General features: G+C 42.6%; 1 protein-coding gene and 1 long non-coding RNA gene across 2 annotated transcripts; one reads left to right on the top strand and one right to left on the bottom strand.

The window, feature by feature from the left end:
- Window positions 1–761: 761 nt before the first annotated feature.
- LOC125484653 lies at window positions 762–13,915 on the bottom strand. The gene is made up of 3 exons (XR_007263467.1): window positions 13,596–13,915; window positions 8,875–8,990; window positions 762–861 (listed from the first exon to the last, which is right to left on the bottom strand). It is a non-coding gene; the product is annotated as an uncharacterized LOC125484653 (long non-coding RNA).
- On the top strand, window positions 13,916–21,730 carry rpl34 (ribosomal protein L34). Its single transcript, XM_020533172.2, has 5 exons — window positions 13,916–13,978; window positions 16,221–16,294; window positions 17,280–17,379; window positions 19,956–20,059; window positions 21,597–21,730. The coding sequence occupies exons 2-5, from the start codon at window positions 16,230–16,232 to the stop codon at window positions 21,679–21,681; spliced, it is 354 nt and encodes a 117-aa protein (XP_020388761.1). The 5' UTR covers window positions 13,916–13,978; window positions 16,221–16,229; the 3' UTR covers window positions 21,682–21,730.
- Window positions 21,731–22,283: the final 553 nt, after the last annotated feature.

The following is a 22,283-nucleotide window of genomic DNA, read 5'->3' as shown; positions in this document are numbered from 1 at the left end:
CTGCTTCTTGAGACAACAAACAAACCAGATCAAACAGAATTCAGAATCCGAGGGACACTCAGAGGAGGTAAAAATGGAATCATAGAGTTTTTACAGCACGGAAGAAGGTCCTCCTGTCAATCGTGCATGTGGGAGGTGGTCTTGAAGCATTTAAGGAGAGTACTCAGGGTAGGAGGGTCATTTGAGACCTCAGTGGCAGTTCCTTCCCTTTTGCAAGTCACTCCAGACCCAGGCAGGTGTCTCATGCTTGTGGTTACGAGCCCAGCTCAATGGCAGGAAGTTGGGTGCTGATGGTCGATGTCGTGGTTGTCCCCTTCACATAACGAGCTCCCAGGGAGGAGTCACGCGGCCTGCTGGTCCCATCAGGGGTGGAGTGAAAATCTGCACGACACGTGAGCAGTTTTGTTTCCAGTCCCATGTGACACTTATCGCTTGGAGCTGGCGTACTTGGTCACCACCTTTGTGCCCTCTGACACGGTGTGCTTGGCCAGCTCTCCAGGGCAGCAGCAGGCACATGCGGCTTGGTTCTCCCAGGAACTGATGGCGCTGCGCTTTTTCTCATGGTCCAGACAGGAATGTGCTCAAAATATCATTGACAAAGGAATTCATGAAGTCTCATGGCCTTGGGGGAAATGCTGGGGTCGGAGAGGACCTTTGTAGATGTAGGTAGTGTCACTTTCTTTCCTGGATTTTCTCCTTTTTTTGCCACTCTTCATTGGTGGCCTCTTCACCGCGTTCTCAACACCTTCTTGGCAACTTCTTTTCCTCAACCGTGGTGACAGTCAACTTAAGACACATGTGTGCAGACTTACCCAGCAGTTGAATGGAGAGCAGGGGCGTGTAAGGGCCGTGCAATATATTCTGTAAATAATTACATTTAGTTTTATTGAATCATTGCGTTTTACAAGTTAAAACTTGTACACTCAGCAGAGCCAAGCTTTGAAGTTATTACGATGGGAAAAATCAAGAACCGTGCAGGTTAATGGCTGCTTACTGTCTGTGTATCCTTCAGGGAGGAGGCTGATATCTCCTTGAAGCACACATGAGGAAGGCAATGGCAAACCGTCTCATTCATTCTTTCCCCCAGTGATACTGACATTGAAAACGGGAGGATGTTACAAGTAACTGAAGAGGAAAGCACAGAGAACCTGCCCTTACACAGTCCACCACTTGGATAACTACTAGAAGTGACTTCACTATCCGAACCCTCATAAGAAGTAGCTGAGATGTAGAATGCACAAACTGATGGGATGGCGAATAAAGACACGATTGCTGCCTTCAGGAGGGAACTGGTAAATCTTTGAAGGAGAAAAGATTTTAGGGCTGTGGGGAAAAATTTAGGGAGTTTGATTAAACGGATCAAAGAGCCTTTACAGAACCCATACGGTGGCTCAGTGGTTAGCACTGCTGTCTCAGCACCAGGGACCTGCGTTCGATTCCAGTCTCAGACGATACTCTATGTGGAGTTTGCACATTCTCCCTTGGCCTGTATGGGTTTCCTCCGGGTGAGCCAGTTTTCTTCCACAGTCCAAAGATGTGCAGGCTAGGTAGATTAGCTATGGGAAATCCAGCGATAGGGTAAGAGGGCGGGTCTGGGTGGGATGCTCTTTGAAGGATCAGTGTGGACTTGTTGGGCTGATTAGCCTGTTTCCACACTGTAGGGATTCTATGAATCGATGGTCACAGAATCAATTAGCCATGTTGCCATCTTCTGTGCTGTCCTATTCTATGATTAATAAGGGGCAACAGAACAGTAAGGTAAAATAGAATGGGTGTGAGCATAAACAAGGGCATTTGGGTTAATAGCCTATTCAGGCTGCAAAGTCAACCAAATTCTATGGAATTTGCTGCAAGAGATTCTCACTCCTGGTTCCATAGTGGAGGACTTGGAAAATGGAATTGAATGCACACAGGCTGTTTCATTAGCATGGACTGTGGATTATTGCAATCTTCAGAGGTAACTGCATCAGATTTGAAGAGGAGAATTTATTGATAAATTGTCATTTCTATTGATTATTTGTCTCTGATTGTTTTTTATGGACCAGGCATCATAAGCTCTGGTCTGAAATTCTGTTAAACATTTCCTCACCTCACCTCACCTTTCTGCCTAATTCATGTTAAAAAGCCAACATTCACTGTGCCCAGAGATAGTAGGAACTGCAGATGCTGGAGAATCCAAGACAACAAGGTGCAGGGCTGGATGAACACAGCAGGCCAAGCAGCATCACTGTGCCCAGTTGGAGAGTGCAAATTGGAAACTGGAGGATAAGGTCACGATTTTTTTGTACTGTTTCAGTTAGAAAAAGAGGCTGGAGGCAAAGTCAGTTGCCCTGTGGCATGCTTTGGAGGCCTAGAGATAACACAGTGTGGAGCTGGAGAAACACAGCTCCACACTGTGTTATCTCTGACTCCAGCATCTGCAGTTCTTACTATCTCATTGGAGGCCGAGGTATTTTTAATCTGTGCTAGTATAATCGCGTATTTGGATAAATGGAGACTTTCTGTGTCAAGACGAGTACCCCTCATGCCTACCAGCTGCACACTCCTTCAGTTTTTAAAGTGTGTAAGGCTCACAAGGTCCTTGGCTTTCAATTAACTTCACATCTAGTTAACTTGACATCTGTCTGAAGGTGTTAGAATCGGTTATTAAGGAAGTTACAGAATCATACAGTGCAGCAGAGGCCCTACAGCCCATTGAGTCTGCACTGACTTGTGAGAAACACCTGACTTTCAACTTAATCCCATTTACCAGCACTTAGCCCATAGCCTTGACTATCATGGCATGCCAAGTGCTCATCTAGGTACTTTTTAAAGGATGTGAGGCAACTCGCCTCTACCACCCTCCCAGACAGCACATTCCACACCGTCACGACCCTCTGGGTAAAATAAAGGTTTTCCTCACATCCCCCCTAAACATCCCACCCTTCACCTTGAACCCATGTCCCCTCCTGACTGACCCTTTAACTAAGGGAAACAGCTGCCCCTTATCCACTCTATCCATGCCTCTCATAATCTTGTAGACCTCAATCAGGTTGCCTCTCGGTCTTTTCTGCTCCAAAAGCCCCTATCCAGTCTCTCCTCATGACTTAAATTTTCCATCCTATGCAGCATTGTGGTGAATCTCCTCTGTATCTCTCTCCAGTGCAATTACATCCTTAGTGTGATGTGGCGAGCTGAACTGTACACTGTATTGTAGCTGTTGTCTCGCCAAAGTTTCCCTGCTTTTGTAATCCATGCCTTAATTGATAAAGGCAAGTGTCCCATATGCCTTTTCCACCATCCACTCACAGGTCCTTCAGGTTAAAACTGGATACTTGGGAAAACTCAAGGTAATTGGAAAGAGTCAGCATGGTTTTATGAAAAGGATATTGTGTTCAACCAATTTACTCGAATTCTTTGCACTGTTAGTAAAAGAGGACATGTTGATGTACTGCACTTGGATTTCCTGAAAGTCATTTGACAAGTTTCTACATTATGCAACATAGGAGCTCATGGTATGGGGGGATAACATACCAGTGTGGATAGAACATTGGCCGGCTAGTAAAAACAGAGATGGATGTTGTTTAGGTTGGCAGCATGTGATAAGTGGGATCCCACAGGTAGCTCTGCTGAACCCTCAACCTTTTGTAATTTATGTCAATGACTTAAATGAGGTGACTGAATGCATGAAGACTAAATTTGCAGGTGACACCAAGATAGGGAGGAAAATATGTCATGAAGATGACATAACAAGGATGCAGACCAATATAGGTTGAGTTGAGTGAATAAAAATCTGGCAAAATGAATATAATGTGAGAAAATGTAAGGTTGCTCACTTTGGCAGGAAGAATTAAAAAAAAACAAGTATTATTTAAACAGTAAGTGACTGCAGAGTTCTGGTTTGTAGAGGGATCTGGGTGTTCCAGTGCATGAGTCACAAAACGTTAGTGTGCAGGCACTGCAATCATTTAGAAAAATCAATCACATTGTTATGGGTCTGGAGTCACATGTGAGCTAAACCAGACAAGGACTGCAATTTCCTTCTCAAAAAAGAAAGTAGTGAACCAAATGGGTTTTCCCAATAATCAGCAACAGTTTTATGGTCATCATTAAATGCTTAATTCCATTTTTTTGTAAATTGAATGCAAATTTCACCATTTGCTGTAGTAAGATTTGAACCCATGTGCCCAGATTATTATCTACAACACTGGATTAATAGTCTAGTGACAATACCACTATGCAATGGCCTTCCCTGAACCTATGAAAGTCCTGACAAGTGAACAGATAGCCTGACTAGCTAATAATCAAGAGGAAAAACTTAGGCCAGTGTTTTCCCTCCCACAATATTTAGGACTGAATCAAACTGAAGTCAGTTTTGATACATTGCCTCCAACCCCAGCTCAACACTAACTAACTGAACAGCTAACTGAGTGCAGGCAATGAACAAACCTATAGCTCTCCTGCCTCGTGGCCCCAGTGCTTTGGCCACTTACTCACTGACAGATTATTCTACACATAAGGGCTTCCCAAAATGGGGAATGGGTGGAGTCACAAGCTGAATTTTTGGAGTTGTGAACTCAGAGGCAACGATGGTCCACTGTGGAGTTCTGGCCCCCTCCTACCACTCTCATGGGTGTTGTGTTCCTCCCATCCCCTGCTCTCAGAAGTCTTCACCATCCACTTCCCCCAACTCCCCCCATCAATTAGTTCTCACAGACAGATCTTGACCATTTTCAAGCGTCGAAATGGGGTCACAGTAGGAAACAGTTTGGGTACATGGCTTATTTTTATCCTGTCCTGTTTTGTTTCTCTGGTAGGTGTACAGGTCTACCCACTTGAAGCGATGGAATCTTAGCCAGACTGTTACAAAAAATCTCTCTCATTTCATCAAACACACCAGTTCCAGAAAACTTAAATAATTCAGCAGTGTTCTTCTCCTACAGGGGGTAAAATGCTCATGAGAGATGCAAGGGTCAATTAAACAACTCTTCCTTCGCCTTTAACAGTAGGGGGCTGCAAACATAGTTATTGGATTTTCTCTGCGATCTGGGGATGTAACCGCAAGCTTGATTCATTACTTCATCCAGTCAGGCAAAATTAGCTCCATCTTAGTGCCTATCTTCAAAGTGCATTACTCTTTTCTTTTCCCAATGCTTATTTTTCTTGGCTACCTCAGCTTGATTTCTCTGTGAAACTTATCGTCTAATTAATACAAGCCATCTCAGGCTTCTTAAGAATAGACCAGCCTTTGATGCCTACTCTGTATCAACTCAGTTGCTGATTCTTCCATCAACTTAGACAATTGCTTTTTTTTGTTAGTCTTGTCACCAGATCCATGTCACCAGCTCTATGGAGCCTCTTTCAGTCAGAGAGGCCACACACATTCCTCAGACATTCCTAATTAGTTGTCAATGGTTTGACCTTGTTGACAATTTGCCTCCATCCCTGCCCAATTTACCCCCGGGTCTGGGTCAACAACATTGCACCTCATCATGTATTGTTGTATCTAGGTAAGGAAAAGCACCTTAAATAGTGAAAAGTCAAAGTCGTTGTACTCCAAGAGGACCAAAGACTGCTCTCTCATTAGATATCAGGAGGAGAGGGACACCACATAGATATTCAGGTCCTTGAGGCAGATAGGAGAATAAAGTGTTTTGCATCTCAAAGGACAGAGGACAAAATTCTACTTTGGACATGTTGATCAGCTTCCTGTTACATACCCTCCTGTTCACTGCACTCCCTCTTCAAACACCCAAGTGTGCTTCACCTGCCCATTAAATGCAAACTTGGTGTATAATGGGTAGGGTATGTGAGGGATGAGGTATGTAACAGGTAACGTGATACGCATGGGTTTATGAAAGTGACAGCCAGGAGCAAAATGAAATATTTCAGCCAGCTCGCCTTAGGGCATCACAGTCCATAAACCCGTCCCCACCTATTAATCGCCAGGGAGGATGTGAAACTGGATCGAAACACAAGGCAACTGGACAGAGCAAGGGGACTCAAAAAGATCTCTCTGGCCCCTTAGAAAATAGCCAGGAGAGCACCTTGGCCCTCAGCGACATGCTAGGATACCTCTCCATCTGTTGTAGAAGGTGACCTCAGTGCAGCCAGAATCAGGTCCTGTGCCCATTTCAAAGAACTCAGTGAATCATTACACACAGTGTCAGCCTGTTTCCTAATTAGTTGTCAATGTTCAAGAGGTCAAACCAATTTGCCTCCATCCCTGCCCAAGTCACCCCCAGGTCCACCATTCTCTAGGGCAAGAACAAAAAAAACCTAATGATCTGCCTTTAGTTCAACCCCTGGGGCCCTTAACCTATTCAAGCCAGAACTTTCATTCTTCCGAAAACCTCAATCAAATCACCATCAACCACAGTCAAGATCATCAAGATTTTAAAGGGTTAGGATTAAGTAAAAAACGATCGCTTGTTTGTACAGTTGTAGCTGGCACTAAGCTAAGGTAGGACAAGAATAAAAAGGTGAGTGAGTGAGAAGAAAGTTCTTTACAAAGAGGGTTTTTAAACTATTATGAATCTTGCTTACTCTCTAACTCTGAAAACACAATCTTGTTCTTGACACCCCACATACTACACCAAGAAAGTTTAACTGGTAGCATCAGTGTGTAAGTGGTTCTGCAAAGAACAGCATAATTTAGTTATGACAAACATGTAAGGAAATCATATTTGTCAGCCAGCGGCAGAGAGAGGCCAATTAATTTATTATTCTGTGATGCTTTAATTAAAATGGAAAATGCTTTGAAGATTCTATATCTTGCTGATTTCTCTTTTTATGTCAAAATTGAATTCTCAAAGGAATAAAATGTCCAAATATTTTCAAAGAAGATAAACTTTAGCTTGTGTTCTTGTGTGGTTATGAAATGTTGGGTTAATATTTTAATATGAAACTGTGCTTTTCTAGAAGAAATCAAAATGCTTGCTACTCTCTTTTTGTTAAGCTGAGCAGAAACTCTTGTTTTCTTGACCCTACTGAGAACTACTTTTGTTAAATTTCCCATAAATGTATGAAAATCAGTTTATCTTTAAAAATGATTTAATGACTTTCAGAAGGAGAAGGATATCATGAGATGTTTGGCTGGGGAGGGTTACCTATGTGACTCATCTATGATGGAGAACAATGGTCTTTAACCGATTAACTCTCAGGACTTGTGTTTTATGTGGTGTTTCCTCCACATTTGTACCCAATTCTGCCTACATTGCAGTGGTCTTGGGACTCAGTGGTTAACATCCCTGCCTCTTTGGGTTCAAGTCGCACAACAGGGAACTTGATGGCAAATGAAGGTGCATTCGCCTTTTGGCCAAACAGTTTGAATATTGACCCGCAACACAGATGGTTAAGAGAAACAGTCAGACTTGCACCTACAGATTTACAGCAGGGAGACAGTCATAGAGTCACACAGCACGGAAACAGATCCTTCGGTCCAACTCATCCATGCCGATCAGATATCTTAACTTAATTCAGTCCTATTTTCCAGCATTTGGCCCATATCCCTCTAAACCTTCCCATTCACATAAGCAGAGGTCATTCTGCCCATTGTGTCCATGCCAGTCATCCCATCGAATCCCATTTCCCAGCACCTGGCCCATAGCCTCACACACTATTGTGCTTTAAGTGATCATCTAAATATTTCTTAAATGTTGTGATGGCTCCTACCTCGACCACCATTTCAGGCAGCGAGTTTCAAGTAGCCATCACTCTCTGGGTAAACCTCTAAACCTCCTGCTCTTTACCTTAAATCTATGCCCTCTGGTTATTCACTCCTCTATTAAGGGAAAAGCTTTCTCCTTATCCAATCTACCTATGCCCCTCACAATTTTGTATGCCTGAATTTGGTCTGCCCTTCTCTGCTCTAAGGAAAACAATGCCAGTTTCTCTATTTTCTCTCCATTGCTGAATCGCTCCAGACCAGGCAACATTTCACAATGAGTCTCCTCTCTAATGCAATCACATCCTTCCTAGAGTGCGGTGACCAAAACTGTACACAATACTCCAGCTACGGCCTAACCAACATATTATAAAGCTCCATCCTAACTCCCTTGCTCTTGTATTCAGTGTCTCAGGTAATAAAGGCAAGAACTGCATTTGCAAAATGAACCTGCTGGACCTCTATTTTAAAATACCCAAGGCGAGATGGACCAGTAAGTGTTGTTCACCAGTTTTTTTGGGTTTTCCTTCTGCCAGTGGCAGGCAGTAAAAACAGGAGAGATTCCTGGTCAACCATATGATGGAAAGAACTTTGGAATCTCTGCATCACTATCTACAGTCCCAGGACTGGTATGTGTGAAAGTGCATGTTGTAACTGCAACTCAGACTCTGAGTGAACTGGAATACACCACCATTGAACCATCATGCAGTATATAAGATGCTGGAGTTTGAGATATAAGGGCCTTATTGTTTAATCACAATACATATGAGTCTCTTTGACCTTTCTCCAACTTCCTCCACTGAAACAAATCTCTGCCATAAAACTGGACACATCCTGATTTACAAATGTGAATAGCCTCAAATTTTACATTGTTTTAAGTTGGGGGAGACATAGGTCCCTGAACTTTATGACCATTTTTTTCTGTCATAGTCATTTCTCTGGTCTTTTAGTTCCAATTTCCTCTGTTTATTAAAAATGAATGTACACTCATGCTGATCGTATACTATCTCTTCTATAGTCCTCTTTATGTCATAAGTCACGTGAAACATTGAAGCATTTCTCTGTGCACACTGTCAAACTGCAGTGCAGAACTAACAGTGAAATGAACAAAATAACTCGAAGAATAAATATACTGATGTGCACTTGCTGACCCTTTTGTCCATGCAGGTTACACAAATTTGTTCCAAATCATGTCAATATAATATCAAAGAATCATATTCTAACGATACCTGAGGTGCAATTTAACATCACAAAATCTGGGCTCTGCATTGAGCATATTGTCAGTTTGTTTCCAAGGAGGATACTCCAGTTTAAGATGTCTGAGAGGGAGTTATCCAACTGGTTCCTGAAATTGGACAAAAGAAAGACTTCAATTATTTTGCACATTTCATAAGTAAAGTATGTGACAGCTAATTAATTTTTATTTTGAGGTTTATTCACTCTTGTAATGTTGGAAAATCAGCAGGCAATATGGGCATTGCAAGCTCTCACAAACAGCAATATGATCATCGTTGTATATGGCTCTCAAACTGTTAATATCTGGAAGTGTGTGATTAATACCAAGCACTGTGATGATATAACATAGACACCCAGAGAGTCAGTCTTAGTCAGGCAGTGCACAGATGTTTCCAGCACAAACAGCAGCCCAGGTAAAAGTACTCATCCACCTTGCCTGTAGCTCACAGCCATGCAATAAACTTCTTACTGTTCACTTTACCCAATTCTTGAGATTTACAAATTTTAAAAAAAAACTGTGGATGCTGGAGATCTAAAACAAAAACAGAAATTGCTGGAAAAACTCAACTGTTCTGTCAGCATCTGTGGGAAGTAAGCAGAGCTAACATTACGACTCTTCATCAGAAGTGCTGGTTATAGGGAAAAAGTGATATTTATGCTGAAGCCAAGGTGGACTAGGAAGCAGTGTGTGAGGATGTATAGTCAAGGTAATTGTAGGAATCAGTCATTATGTAGTGGATATCATGGCACCTTTTTAAACTGAAAACCTTTTGCCTCTATGTGGTCCGTATCCCCCCTATTCGCTGCCTATTCATATATCTGTCAAGATGTCTCTTAAATGTTACTATTATATCGGCTTCTACCACCACCTCTGGCAGCAAACTCCAGGCACTTCCCACCTTCTATGTAAAAGAACTTGCCTCTTACATCTCCTTTAAACTTTCTCCCTTTTACCTTAAACCTATGTCTCTTAAAATTGACATATCTATCCTGGGAAAAAGAAACTCCCAACTATCCATTCTTTCCACTACTCTCAAAATCTAAATAACTTCTTTCAAGTCGATCCTCAGCCACTGACGTTCAAGTGAAAACAAACCAGGTTTGTCAATTTGTCCTCATAGCTAAATACCCTCCAAACCAGGCAACATCCTGGTAAGTTCTGAGGAAGGTTCACTTTGTTAACTCTGATTTCTCTCCACGGATGCTGGCAGACCTGCTGAGCTTTTCCAGCAATTTCTGGTTTTTGTAACATCCTGGTACCACTTTTCTGCACCCTTTCCAAAGCCTCCACATCCATCTGCTAGTGCGGAGACCAGAATTATATGCAATATTCCAAATGTGGCCTTAACTAAAGTTCAAAACAGCTGCAACATGACTTGTCAATTTTTATACTCTATGCCTTGACCAATGAAGGCAAGCATGCCACACACATTCTTGACCACCTTACCTACTTGTGTTGTTACTTTCAGGGAATTCCAGACCTATACTTCTAGATCCCTCTGCTTGTTAATGCCATGAAGGGTTCTGCCATTTACTGTACATTTCCCTCCTGCATTTGATCTCCCAAAATGCGACAACTCACACTTGTCGGGATTAAAGTCCATCTGCCATTTCTCTGCCCATGTCTCCAGCCTATCTATATCCTGCTGTCTCCTTTGGTAGCTCTTCCAATCTTTGTGTCATCCACAAACTTATTAATCAGACCACCTATATTCTGTTCCAGAACATTTACATATATTACAAACAACAAAGGTCCCAGCGCTGATTCCTGCAGAGCACCAATGGCCACAGATCTACAGTCAGAAAAAAACCCCTTCCACCGCTACTCTCTGTTTTCTACCACCAAGTCATTTCTGTATCCATCTTACCAGCTCACTACAGATTCCAGCTCACCACACCTTCTGTATCAACCTACCAAGAGGGACCTTGTCAATGGCCTTGCTAAAGTCCACATAGACAACATCCACCACCCTATCCTTATCAATCGTCTTTGTCACTTCCTCAAAAAATTCAAACAAGTTTGTAAGCTGTGAAATCCCTGCACAAAGCCATGCTGCCTATCACTAATACTGAAAGCGAGATATCAAGATGCGTATTGCCTCCCTGGAGGACAGGGTCAAGGATGTCTCGGAGGGGGTGCAGAATATTATGTAAGGGTAGAGTGACCAGCAGGAGGTCGTCAGGCATGTTGATACCAACAACATAGGTAGGGAAAAGGGGTGATGTTCTGCACAGACAATACAGGAAACCAGGCAGTAAGTTAAAAAATAGATCCTCGAGGGTAGTAATATCTGGACTACAGTGTCATGTGCTAATGAGAGGACGAATAGGAGGATAGAGCAGATGAATGTGCGGCTAGGAGCTGGTGTAGGGGACAAGAATTCACACTTTTGGATCATTGGGATCTCTATAAGAAGGACAGGTTCCACCTGAATTGGAAAGGGACCAATATCCTGGCAGGGAGATTTGATAGTGATATTTGGAAGGCTTTAAACTGGTGAGACAGTGGTGGGGGAGGGGAAACCAAAGTGATAGTGAAAGAAGAGAAAAGGCTGAGGTTGGTACAGTAGACAAGGGGAGCAAATCTAAAAGTCAAGGCAAACAAGAGCGTGGCAGAGAATGAGGAAAGTCTCATAAATTAAATTGCATTTACTTCAATGCAAGAGGCCTAACAAGTAGGGCAGATGAACTTAGGGCATGGGTGGGAGCAAGGAACAGGGATCCCATAGCAATTACAGACACATGGCTCAGAGACGGGCAGGACAGGCAGTTTAATGTTCCAGGGTATAGATACTATAGGAAAGATAGAAAGGGAGGCAAGACAGGAGGGGGAGTAGCATTTTTGGTTAAGGATAACATTAAGGCTGTGCTTAGGGAGGATATTCCTGGGAAACCATCCAGTGAAATCATGTGGGTGGAACTGAGAAATAAGAAAGGGATGATCACCTTGTTGAGATTGTATTATAGGCCGTCCCCAACAGTCAGCAGGAAATTGAGAAGGAAATATGTAAGAAGATCTCAGATATCTGCAAGAATAATAAGGTTGCAATGGTAGGGAATTTAACTTTCCAAACATAGACTGGGACATGGAAATCACGTCTCACTAACTTGAATAAGTTTTTTGAAGAGATGACAAAGACGATTGATGAAGGCAAAGCGGTAGATGTTGTCTATATGGACTTCAGCAAAACATTTGACAAGGCTCCACATGGCAGACTGATTAGTAAGGTTACTGGGATCCAAGAGGAGCTATCCCATTGGACACAAAATTGGCTTGAAGATAAGAGAGAGGGTGGTGGTAGAGGGTTTTACAGACTGGAGCCCTATGACCAGCAGTATGCCACAAGGATCAGTGCTGGGTCCACTGTTTTTCATTATTTATGTAAATGGTTTGGATATGAATGTAGGAGGTATGGTTAGTAAGTTTACAGATGACACCAAGATATGTGGTGTAGTAGACAGTGAAGAAGATTATCTCAGAGTACAACAGGGCCTTGATCAGGTGGTCTAATGGGCCAAGAGTGGCAGATGGAGTTAAATTTAGATAAATGTGAGGTGTTGCATGTTGGTAAAGCCAGGGCAGGACTTATACAGTTAATGTTAGGGCCTTGGGAATTGTTGCTGAATAAAGAGACCTTAAGCTGCAGGTGCATAGTTCCTTGAAAGTGGAGTCACAGGTAGACAAGGTGGTAAAGGTGTTTGGCACGCTTGCCATCATTGGTCAGAACATTGAGTATAGGAGTTGGGATGTCATGTTGCAGCTGTACAGGACATTGGTGAGGTTACTTTTAGAATAGTGCATACAATTCTGGTTGCCCTTTTATAGGAAAGATGTTATTAAACTTGAAAGGATGCAGGAAAGATTTACAAGGATGTTACCAGGGCTGGAGTTATAAGGAGAGGCTGCTTAGGCTGGGGCATTTTTTCCCTGGAGCATCTAAGACTGAAGTGTGACCTTACATAAGTTAATAAAATCATGAGGGCATGGATAGGGTGAATAGCCAAGATCTTTTTCCTAAGGTGGGGGTGTCCAAAACTAGAGGACATATGGTGCCCTTATGGTGAAAGGGGAAAGATTCAAAATATAGATCAAGCTGCTAGAGGAAGTCTTGGGGGCAGGTACAATTACAACATTTAAAATGAATCTGGATGGGTATATAAATAGGAAGGGTTGAAGAGGGATTTGGAGCAAATATTGACAAATGGGACTAGGTCAGATTGGGATGTCTGGTCAGCACAGATGAGTTGGACCGAAGGGTCTGTTTCCACGCTGTATGACTCTCTCTGATCAGGTCCCAGGGACTTGCCTGTCTTAATGCTTTTCAAACAAACCCAATACCTCCTTTTTTTATATCGATATGTCCTGGGTTTCCAATATACCCCTTCCAAGACTCAGCATCCACCATGTCCTGCTCCTTTGTGAATACCAACGCAAAGTATTTCTGAAGGACCTCACCCACTTCCTCCAGCTCCACGTATAAATACCCTTCCTTATCCTTGAGAGAACCTACCCTTTTGTTAACTACCCTCTTGCTGCTTATAAAAAAACACTGTGGATTTTTCTTAATTCTGTTTGTCAAAGACATTACATTGCCCCTTTAAGCCCTCTTAATTCCTTGTTTGAGTTCTTTCCGGCTATCTTTGAATTCTTCTGTCTTATCTTCAGATTCCTAAACCTTACGTATGCTTCCTTTTTCTTTTTGACTGAGCTCACAATTTCTCTTGTCATCCAAGTTCCCCGAATCTTATCCTTCATTTTCATGGGATCTGGTGGTTTGGAGCACCACTAAATCCCAACATCTCCCAGAGATAGTAGGAACTGCAGATGCTGGAGAATCTGACATTTTCTGAAGAAGTGTCTAGGCCCGAAACGTCAGCTTTCCTGCTCCTCTGATGCTGCTTGGCCTGCTGTGTTCATCCAGCTCTACACCTTGTATATCTCAACATCTCCCAGGCTGACACTATAGACGTACAAGAACATGGCGACTCCCATGGCAGTTCGGTGCGACTCGCTATTCCGTACGTCCGCTGATGGCATCATGTGAACTTTGCCCTCGATCCACTTCCTCCTTCCTTTTCCGGTGAGGCCGGTAGCAGGTATGGCGCTGATGGGAACTGTGGATGGGTTGATGGATAATCGGGTGGCATCCGCGGTCATCGGATGTTTTATTGGTCGGGCACCCGCGGGTTGTCATTTCTCTGAAAGAGACGGTCTCTTCGGGACGGATATTGATCGAGTGTTTGTGGAGGACGGGGCGGTGAAGCGGGTCGGGGAAGGGGACCGGATCCGGGTCCGGGTCCGGGTCCGAGCGAGGCCTTGTACCCGAGGCCGCTGTCGGCGAGGGAAGAGAGGGAGGATGGTGGGATGCGGCAGAGCCGAGACTTGGGCCTTATTCTCGGGCATTTCACAGAGCTTTGTAGCCAGTGAAGTGTGTTATTGAAAGTTTTTGAAGTGGGGAACAGCAGTTGTCACATCTGCACAGCAAGATCCCACGGAAAGAAACGCAGATAATCTGTTTCTGGCAACGTTTGTTTCAAATATTGATCACGTTACCGGTAGGAACTCCCATGGCCGTCTCTGAAATAGCTCCAAAGGATTTTTCTCTTCAATCGCAGAGAGCTGAAAGGAATCTTTTAAGAGAAACTCAGCAGGTCTGTCAGCATCCATGCACGGAAAAGCATAATTAATGTTTTGTTCCAATGTGGCTCTTCTTTGGGGCAGTTCCTCACCAATTCCAGCACTCCACGTTTTTATGCGCAGTCTATTACCTTTGTGGATTTTTTTAAGAAAGTTCATATCTGGCATCTCAGTGCAGCACTCCATCAGTACTTTTCTACAAAGAGCTGTCCACCTCTGTGTTTTGGTCAGTGGCTGAAGTCAGAAGCTGGAGCCACTCTTCAGAGACTTGAGCACAGACTTCAAGCTGTTATTCCAGCCTGTAGGATCTGTTGCACAGAAGGCTGCTGGAGATTGATAGATCCTTATCCTTGTTTTCACATTCCTCTAGATCTCACTCCTTCCTGTCTCTAACCTTCAGCTCAACAGCCCTCAGTTACATCTGTGCCTTGCAGCTCTGGATCCCTACAGGTCCATGTTTTTTCTTATTCTGTAATAGGCAATCACATCTTGAGCTCTCCGGATGAAGCTTTGGAATTTCATCCCTAAACCTCTCTGCTTTTTTATCTCCCCTGTATAAGTTACTTTTAAAAGCTACCTCCACTTCCAAGGTTTTAATCATATGCTGTGATATCTCCATATGTGGCACAACAGCAGTTTTTGCTTGAAGCAATCTGTATCATGTGTTGGGCTAGCTTACTAAATTAACTTGAGATTTTGGAATACAGTTTCTGCCTCGTTACTAGGCATTGGATACTAGTGGACCTGTCAAAATTTAGGATTATTTTGTGGTTTGCTTGTTTTGGAATGTGTAGAGTAAATAAACAGAGGGCATGAGTGGCACATTGTGGTGATACTTGAAGTTTTTGTGAAGTTGGGAAATGGAAAGAGGGATGAGTTCAACACTTTGGGGAGGTTCTCTGTCCCAACTTGATTTATCCAACCAGAAAATAATCTGAGGTTCTCCACTGTAGTATCTGATTCTGAAGCTTTAGCTTGCAGTGCTAAAGTTGGGTGTCCATTCAGGAATTCACTTTATACTGCTGAACACTTTCCCCTGCTACCTTTCTAACCCTTTACTAATTTCATCTAGTCTCTCCTACTATTGCAACTTAAAGCACTTATGGTACTCTGAATTTATCGTTTCCATGCCATTAACATCTTACAATGATCAGATGTTAACAGAAAAGGAGGCCATTCGCCCTTCCTGTCGGTGCCCATTTTTTTGGAACTGTGGTTCATTTGCTTCTAGTTCCCTGTTCTTGCATGTGTCCCTGCAGGAATACTTCTCCCAAGCATTTGTCCAAAGGCTGCTTTTGTATATCATTATAAGATCTCAGCGTTGAGAGGAGCTTTTAAGCAAAGATGCCCTGGTTGCCCCAGACCTGACACTGAGAATCCGTTTCTTGACTGCTCCCTGCGTTGCCTCCAGTGGCACTACAGTTTGAACAAAGAAGTACCATTGCATTTTTGACGTTGCTGCAGTGCTGGGAATATTAGCGAGAGGTAACCCATTGCTGGGTTACCAAGGCACTGAATCTGATACTTGCCAATTTCTACCTCTGGGGTTTTTACACCAAAGTTACTTTTATAAAACCCAGGCCAATTAGTTGCCTTATTGCCACAGAGTTGAATGGTGGGTTGCATTTGGTGACACAGTACCTGATCTATGAAGCTTTATCTGTTGAAATGATAATTTTGAGTTTCCTGTTTATTTTCTAGGTCTAAAAGATGGTTCAACGCCTGACATACCGCCGTAGGTTGTCCTACAACACCGCCTCCAACAAGAAAAGATTGTAAGTACTGAATGTTGAAGCAGACGAAGGCCATTCAGTGTCTCAAGCCAAAGTTATTGAGATGTACAGGATGGAAACGGACCCTTTCGTCCAATTCGTCCATGCCAACCAGATTTCTTAAATTAATCTAGTCCCATTTGCCAGCATTTGGCTTACATCTGCCTGTAAACCCTTTCTATTCATATACCCATCCAGATGCCTTTTAAATGTTATAATTGTACTAACCTCCAGCCCGTTCCATACACACACTACCCACTGTGTCAAAAGGTTACCCCCAGGTCCCTTTTAAATCTGTCCCCTCTCACCTTAAGCCTCTGCCCTCTAGTTTTGGACTCCCCTACACTGGGGTAAAGGCCTTGGTTATTCACCCTTTTCATGCCCCTCATGATTTTATAACCTATAAGGTCATCCCTCAGCCTTTGATGCTCCAGGCAGAATAGCCCCAGTCTATTCAGCCTCTCCCTATTGCTCAAACCCTTCATCCCTGGCAACATCCTTGTAGATCTTTTCTGAACCCTTTCAAGTTTCACAACCAATTCACTGAGTCCATGGCTCGATCATATCTTGAACTCTGTCTGCCTGCTATTGTTCTGTAACTCTTAATGGCCTTACCTCACTAAAATCCATCAGTCGCATTTTGAAATTTTTTAGTTGATTATCTTGAGAGGGAGTTCCAGATTACCATTGCATTTACTGTAAAGTGCATCTTGAATCGTCTACCACAAAATTGGAGGCTCTGCTTTTTGTTCTGGAGTCTCTCAGCAGAGGAAATAAAATTTCTAAGACAGAGAGAGACAGAGGCGCCATCAACTTTAATCAGCTTAAACACCTCCATTTGATTACCCCATAATGTTGTATGTTCAAGGGAATATATGCTCTTCCAGTTTAACCCTACTGGCATTTGATGTGTTGTATCCAAGAGATGGTCTTGATGTATAATTTTCTTGGGGGGAAAAAACAATTGACCTTTTTCATAATTGTGAAGGTCTCGCACACCTGGGAACCGCATTGTATTCCTGTATACCAAGAAGGTTGGCAAAGCACCAAAGTCTGCATGTGGCATCTGTCCTGGAAGACTCCGCGGTGTAAGTAGTCACTTTACCTTGGAGGGGAGTGGTGGTGGTGTGTGTATGAAATCTCATTGAGCATTCAGGGATTGTGAAGTGCCTACTCTGCAGCTACAGTCTGGCCTTTGAGTATCTTTGTTCTGGCTTCTCTTTTGAAATGCGGTGGAATCACAGTTTAGTGATCTGATGGGGTATGGAAATGCCCTAATAATTTCCACTGGCGCAGCAAGAAGAAACTTATGTTTCTTGTTGTTCGAATAATGCATAGTTTTGAAAGTGCAAAGGGAAGGCCATATGTTTATCACTGATTTTGGGAGTCTTTGATAAGGGCCATCAGTTTAAAATTGTCACTCAGGATGAAGGTTAAGGAATACTTTTTTGACCTAGAAATATTTCAGTGCCTGATTGAGGTAGAGGCCAGTGCATCAGACAAGTGGCCAAGCAAAGAAAGATGTATAAATGCCTGGTAAGCAGAGTGTGTTTTGGATTGTTGTGGCAAAGAACTGGTCCAGGCAAAAAGGAGGAATAGTCTCCATCTGCAATGAAACATCTGTGGGCCAGTGCATTGAGAAAGCACTGGTTTCCTCTATGCTGCAGATTTAGCTTTTTCAAGTCCTGAATACTTTAGCATTTGGCCCTGCCATGGTGGGCTGGCAAAGTAAGATCAGCGCCGTGCTGAGAAGAATCAAGTTTAAAATTTAAATTGAGGCAAAGGATTCCTCTGTATACGTGAATTGACATAACATAGTCAACATCCTGGTTTGTTATTTGAGTGAACTAAATGTCAGACTCCAACGTTGTCATATTTTTCAGGGTTGAATCAGTGAGAGAGCAGGCTTATTGCTTTTTGCGAGAGCACTTTGCTGGCAACTTGTTACATTTTCTTCTTGGGACGCATTATGATTGTTTCATCATTACCTGACTTGCCTCCATTTTTCTGTTGTATGTCAAGTTGTGAATTAAATTGGTGATTTGAATTTATTGATGCATATTTAGATTTGAATAGCACTTTGAAGTGTAGCTTTTACAGGTAATATGAATACTTAAATTTGAAACTTCGATAGTATGAACATTTGTACAGGCAACTGATTCATTGAAGATCCACCTCATGTTAAAACTTTGTTTGTCAGTCTTTAGTTCATTCCTTCCTGGTAAGCCTTTATTAGTTTGAAGTAATGTCCAAAAGTCTGATGAGGTTCCATGGCGCGGTGACTAGAGTTCCTGCCTCTGAGCCAGAAGCTCTGTGTTCAAGTCCCACTGCAGCACTTGATGGCCACTGTAGGTTTGTTGATGGTGAACTACAAATCATTTCAGGTGGTAGCAGCACATGGACACTGACACATTGGAGTCTCCACCATCACTGTCCATAGCTCTGGATTTAAACACTCACTTAAAAGTGTGTTCCCACAGTAACTGAGACTCCCAATGACTCTCAAGAGTCTGACAGAAATCCAAATCTTGTACTGTGTAAAGAAACTCATTTTCAGTCTAGAAGAAAATAGCAGAGTGAAAGGATCTTCATAACTAAACCTTGATTATTTGACACTGGCTATAAAACATGCCAAAATAAGCAAAATAAAATAAATTAACATTAGATGAATACAGGAACACTCCTGAGGTATTATTTTAAGACTGGAAAGTCAATAGTTGAAATCTCTTTTCTGAGAGGGGCACTGTTTCTATTAGATTCTGTGCCTTGATTGAGAGCATTGTTGTGATATCAGTGGATCCTAGTTTTGTGTTTATGAAATTTAAATTGCTGACACAATTCCACTTTTTGACCAAGGCATATTATTATAAAGGTGCTGAAGTTATGAAATCCCAGCTGTTTCACCAACACCCTTTGGGAAGAAATCCCAAAAGGTGTCCCCAACCTGGTAAGAGGTCTCCAGTTCTAAATTGAAACCCAGTAGTCATTCAGAGTGGATGGCTATTGCTGCCTTGTCAGTAACTCTCATATCTCAAGGGGAAAGTTACAGCATTGAGCTTTTGCTTTCAGATTCATTTAGTTTTTGAACTTAGACTGAGTGAGATTGTTATGCAGTGGATAACTTCCCACTTCAGGTGCACAGTCTTCTGATGTCACTTACTCCAGGTCATGTATAGCTGAGCTAGAAGCAAAGTGAATCTTTCTTCATTCTCTCTTAACGTCAGAGGAGCCCAGACTGTACGAGTTGAGCCCTGTTTCTTATACTTGTCAACCAGTGAAGTTTCCAATTAAGTTCACTTGTTGATGTGAGATTTGTGCTATCTAAGCACTAGATCAAGGCTAATCAAGCATTTCTCAGGTGGGATTCTTGCAGCTGCAGCTGCAGCTACAGCACGCCCTCAGGCTGACTTGACTTTGAACTGAAATGAAAAGCACTGCTTTGGTCCTCTAGGTCATACGTTTGAAGTATACAAAATGGAAGAACTTACTTTGAGCTTTGGCCAACGATCTTAAAGCATCCTGCATTGGTCAGGTTGATCTTTAACTGTTTTTACAAGTTGATCAAGTGGGGAAGTATGTTTATATTTGGTGTTGAGTATTGCCGTTTTGTGTTTGACCCGTTGACCAAAACAGACACTGATAGATTCCTCTTGAATTTGTGTAGATTCGGGCTGTTCGACCCAAGGTCCTAATGAGATTGTCAAAGACCAAGAAGCACGTCAGTCGAGCTTATGGTGGCTCCATGTGTGCCAAGTGTGTACGTGACAGGTAATCTTCAAAATGGCTTGTTGTGAATATTTTTATTTGATCAATTTATTAAACATTTCTGACTGCAATAAGAAGCATTTACTACAGAGTATCTGGTGTCCTCGTGTGTGTTCATTCTGTCAGTGGTAGAATAGTTTCCGTGCGGGCCTTCAAGCAACCTGCTGTAGGTTCTGGTAAAGGAAAACTGCTCTGAGTTGGTTTTCTGCTGACATGAGAGTTGCTATCACCAATGACACTGGTAAATTGTGAGGGGTTTTTTGAGAGATGTTGACAAAGCTGCAGCTGCATAATTAAACAACACATTCTCTAGTTAGCATGTCAAGACAGCTCATGGAGTGCTTTTTGGGCAGATGATTTATGAGCGTCTAGGAAGCCTGTCTAACTTTCCCCCTGGTAAGAGGCCAAACCATTAGAAATGTTGTCACAATTTTAGTACAGAAGTAGAACACGTAATTAATAATTATTGCAAGGCGAATGGAATAAATGTCAGGAAGTCTTTCTACAACTGTACCAGACATTGGTGAGACTGCACGTAGAATACTATGTATGGTTTTGTTCTCTTTTTAGGAAAATTTACTTGCATTGGATGCAATTAAGAGATAGTTAATTAGGTTGATTCCAGAGGTGAAAAGTTTGTTTCATGAGAAAAGACTTGGCTGTTTGGGTCTATACTCAGGAGTTTAGAAAAGTGGGAAATGTTCAACCCATTCTGAAGTGGGTTCAACAGGCTGAATGCTGAGGGAATGTCCTCCCTGTAGGGAAATCTAGAACTAGAGGGCCCTTAAAAGTACTGGTCTCCCACTGAAGACTGAAATGAAGAGGAATCTCTCTTGAGATTTGTTAATCTTTCAAAATTTCTTCCCTGGGAAGCAGTGGAGGCTGGTTAATTGAAAATATTCAAGGCTGAATTGGATAGATGTTTGATCTGTAAGTGAGGTCGGGGCAGACAGGAATGTGGAGTTAAGTCACAGTTGGATCAGCTATCATTTTACTGAATGGTGGAGCAGTCTTGAGAACCTGATTGGTCTACTCCTCTTGTTTTTGGGGGCTGGGAGTGTCTTTTTCATGTCAGAACATGGATTGTGCATGCTACCTTTAAGCTCTACCCAAAACACTGGCATGTAGAAGGCCAGCATGCAGCCTCCATGATAGCAAGAACTGCAGATGCTGGAGTCAGAGTCAATACAGTGTGGTGCTGGAGGAACACAGCGGGTCAGGCAGGTTTAGAGGAGGGTGTGAACGCGAAATGTCGACTTTCCTGCTCCTCTGATGCCTGACCTGCTATGTTTCAGCTCCACGCTGTATTGACTCTGCAGCCTCCATGTATGTTTTTCATGTTGTGAGCTGTAGCCTGGGTATTTCAGCACCCAAGGAGTTTTCAGTTCTTGATGTTGATCAGAAGTTCTGCAGTGCAGGTCACTTGTGAGTATTTGGGAAATATGCCTAATTGTGAGTTTTTACTGTATTGATACCCTTCTGTTGAGCTCCGCTGGTAACTCAACTCCTTGGCCTTACATGCGTTTTCTTTTATTTTCAGAATTAAGCGTGCATTCCTTATTGAGGAACAGAAGATCGTAGTGAAGGTGCTGAAAGCCCAAGCACAAAGCCAGAAATCGAAGTGAACCATCTAGTTTTGTATAAACATGAAAGTAAAAGCCTAATTGGAACTTGCCTTGTTTCAAAATATTTCTTTTCCCCCCACAATGAGGTCACAGTCAGAGTATGCTCCTGGTGTGGAAAAATGTTTGTCAAATTTCTGACACCATGGTATGATTAAAATATCCATATTGCCTGTAGTATTGAGCTGGGCAGCACAAGCTGTCTGTTGATTAGTCAACAACTTGCTTAACGGTTAACCGAATATAGGTTTCTGCAAACTTCAGCTGCACCTAAAACGTGCATTAAATTTCTAATAACTGGATTGTTTGGTCGACCCTAGTTCCTTTGAGATGCTGTTGGACCTTTGCCTTGCAAAACAGCAGAGATTGAAGGTTTATTTCAGCTTACTGACAGTCGGCTTTTGCATCACCACATGATTACTGAAGTCCATGTAGGCCACATCAATTGTGTAACCCTTTAACCTCCTTGAAAAATTCAAATTGGTCAGACGGGATCTCCTGGTAATAGTCAAACTAATCATCCCCGATTAATACGTGCCTCTCCAAGATTAGTTTTGTCCTCCAATTTTTTTTCCCCAGAAGTTCCCTATCACTGATGTTAAGAC

The sequence above is a fragment of the Rhincodon typus genome, chromosome 1 (assembly GCF_021869965.1).
Source record: "Rhincodon typus isolate 14 chromosome 1, sRhiTyp1.1, whole genome shotgun sequence".
NCBI classification, from domain to species: Eukaryota; Metazoa; Chordata; class Chondrichthyes; order Orectolobiformes; family Rhincodontidae; genus Rhincodon; species Rhincodon typus.
Note: the sequence above shows the minus strand (reverse complement) of the source record. Positions and strands in the feature narration are given on the sequence as shown.

What these genes read in the sequence shown, in the direction of transcription:
- rpl34 (XM_020533172.2), top strand. Translation starts at nt 16,230, where the DNA reads ATGGTTCAACGCCTGACATACCGCCGTAGGTTGTCCTACAACACCGCC. An exon ending in GTCCTGGAAGACTCCGCGGT is followed by an intron (nt 17,380 to 19,955) that starts GTAAGTAGTCAC and finishes GAATTTGTGTAG; the next exon opens with ATTCGGGCTGTTCGACCCAA. An exon ending in GCCAAGTGTGTACGTGACAG is followed by an intron (nt 20,060 to 21,596) that starts GTAATCTTCAAA and finishes TTTTATTTTCAG; the next exon opens with AATTAAGCGTGCATTCCTTA.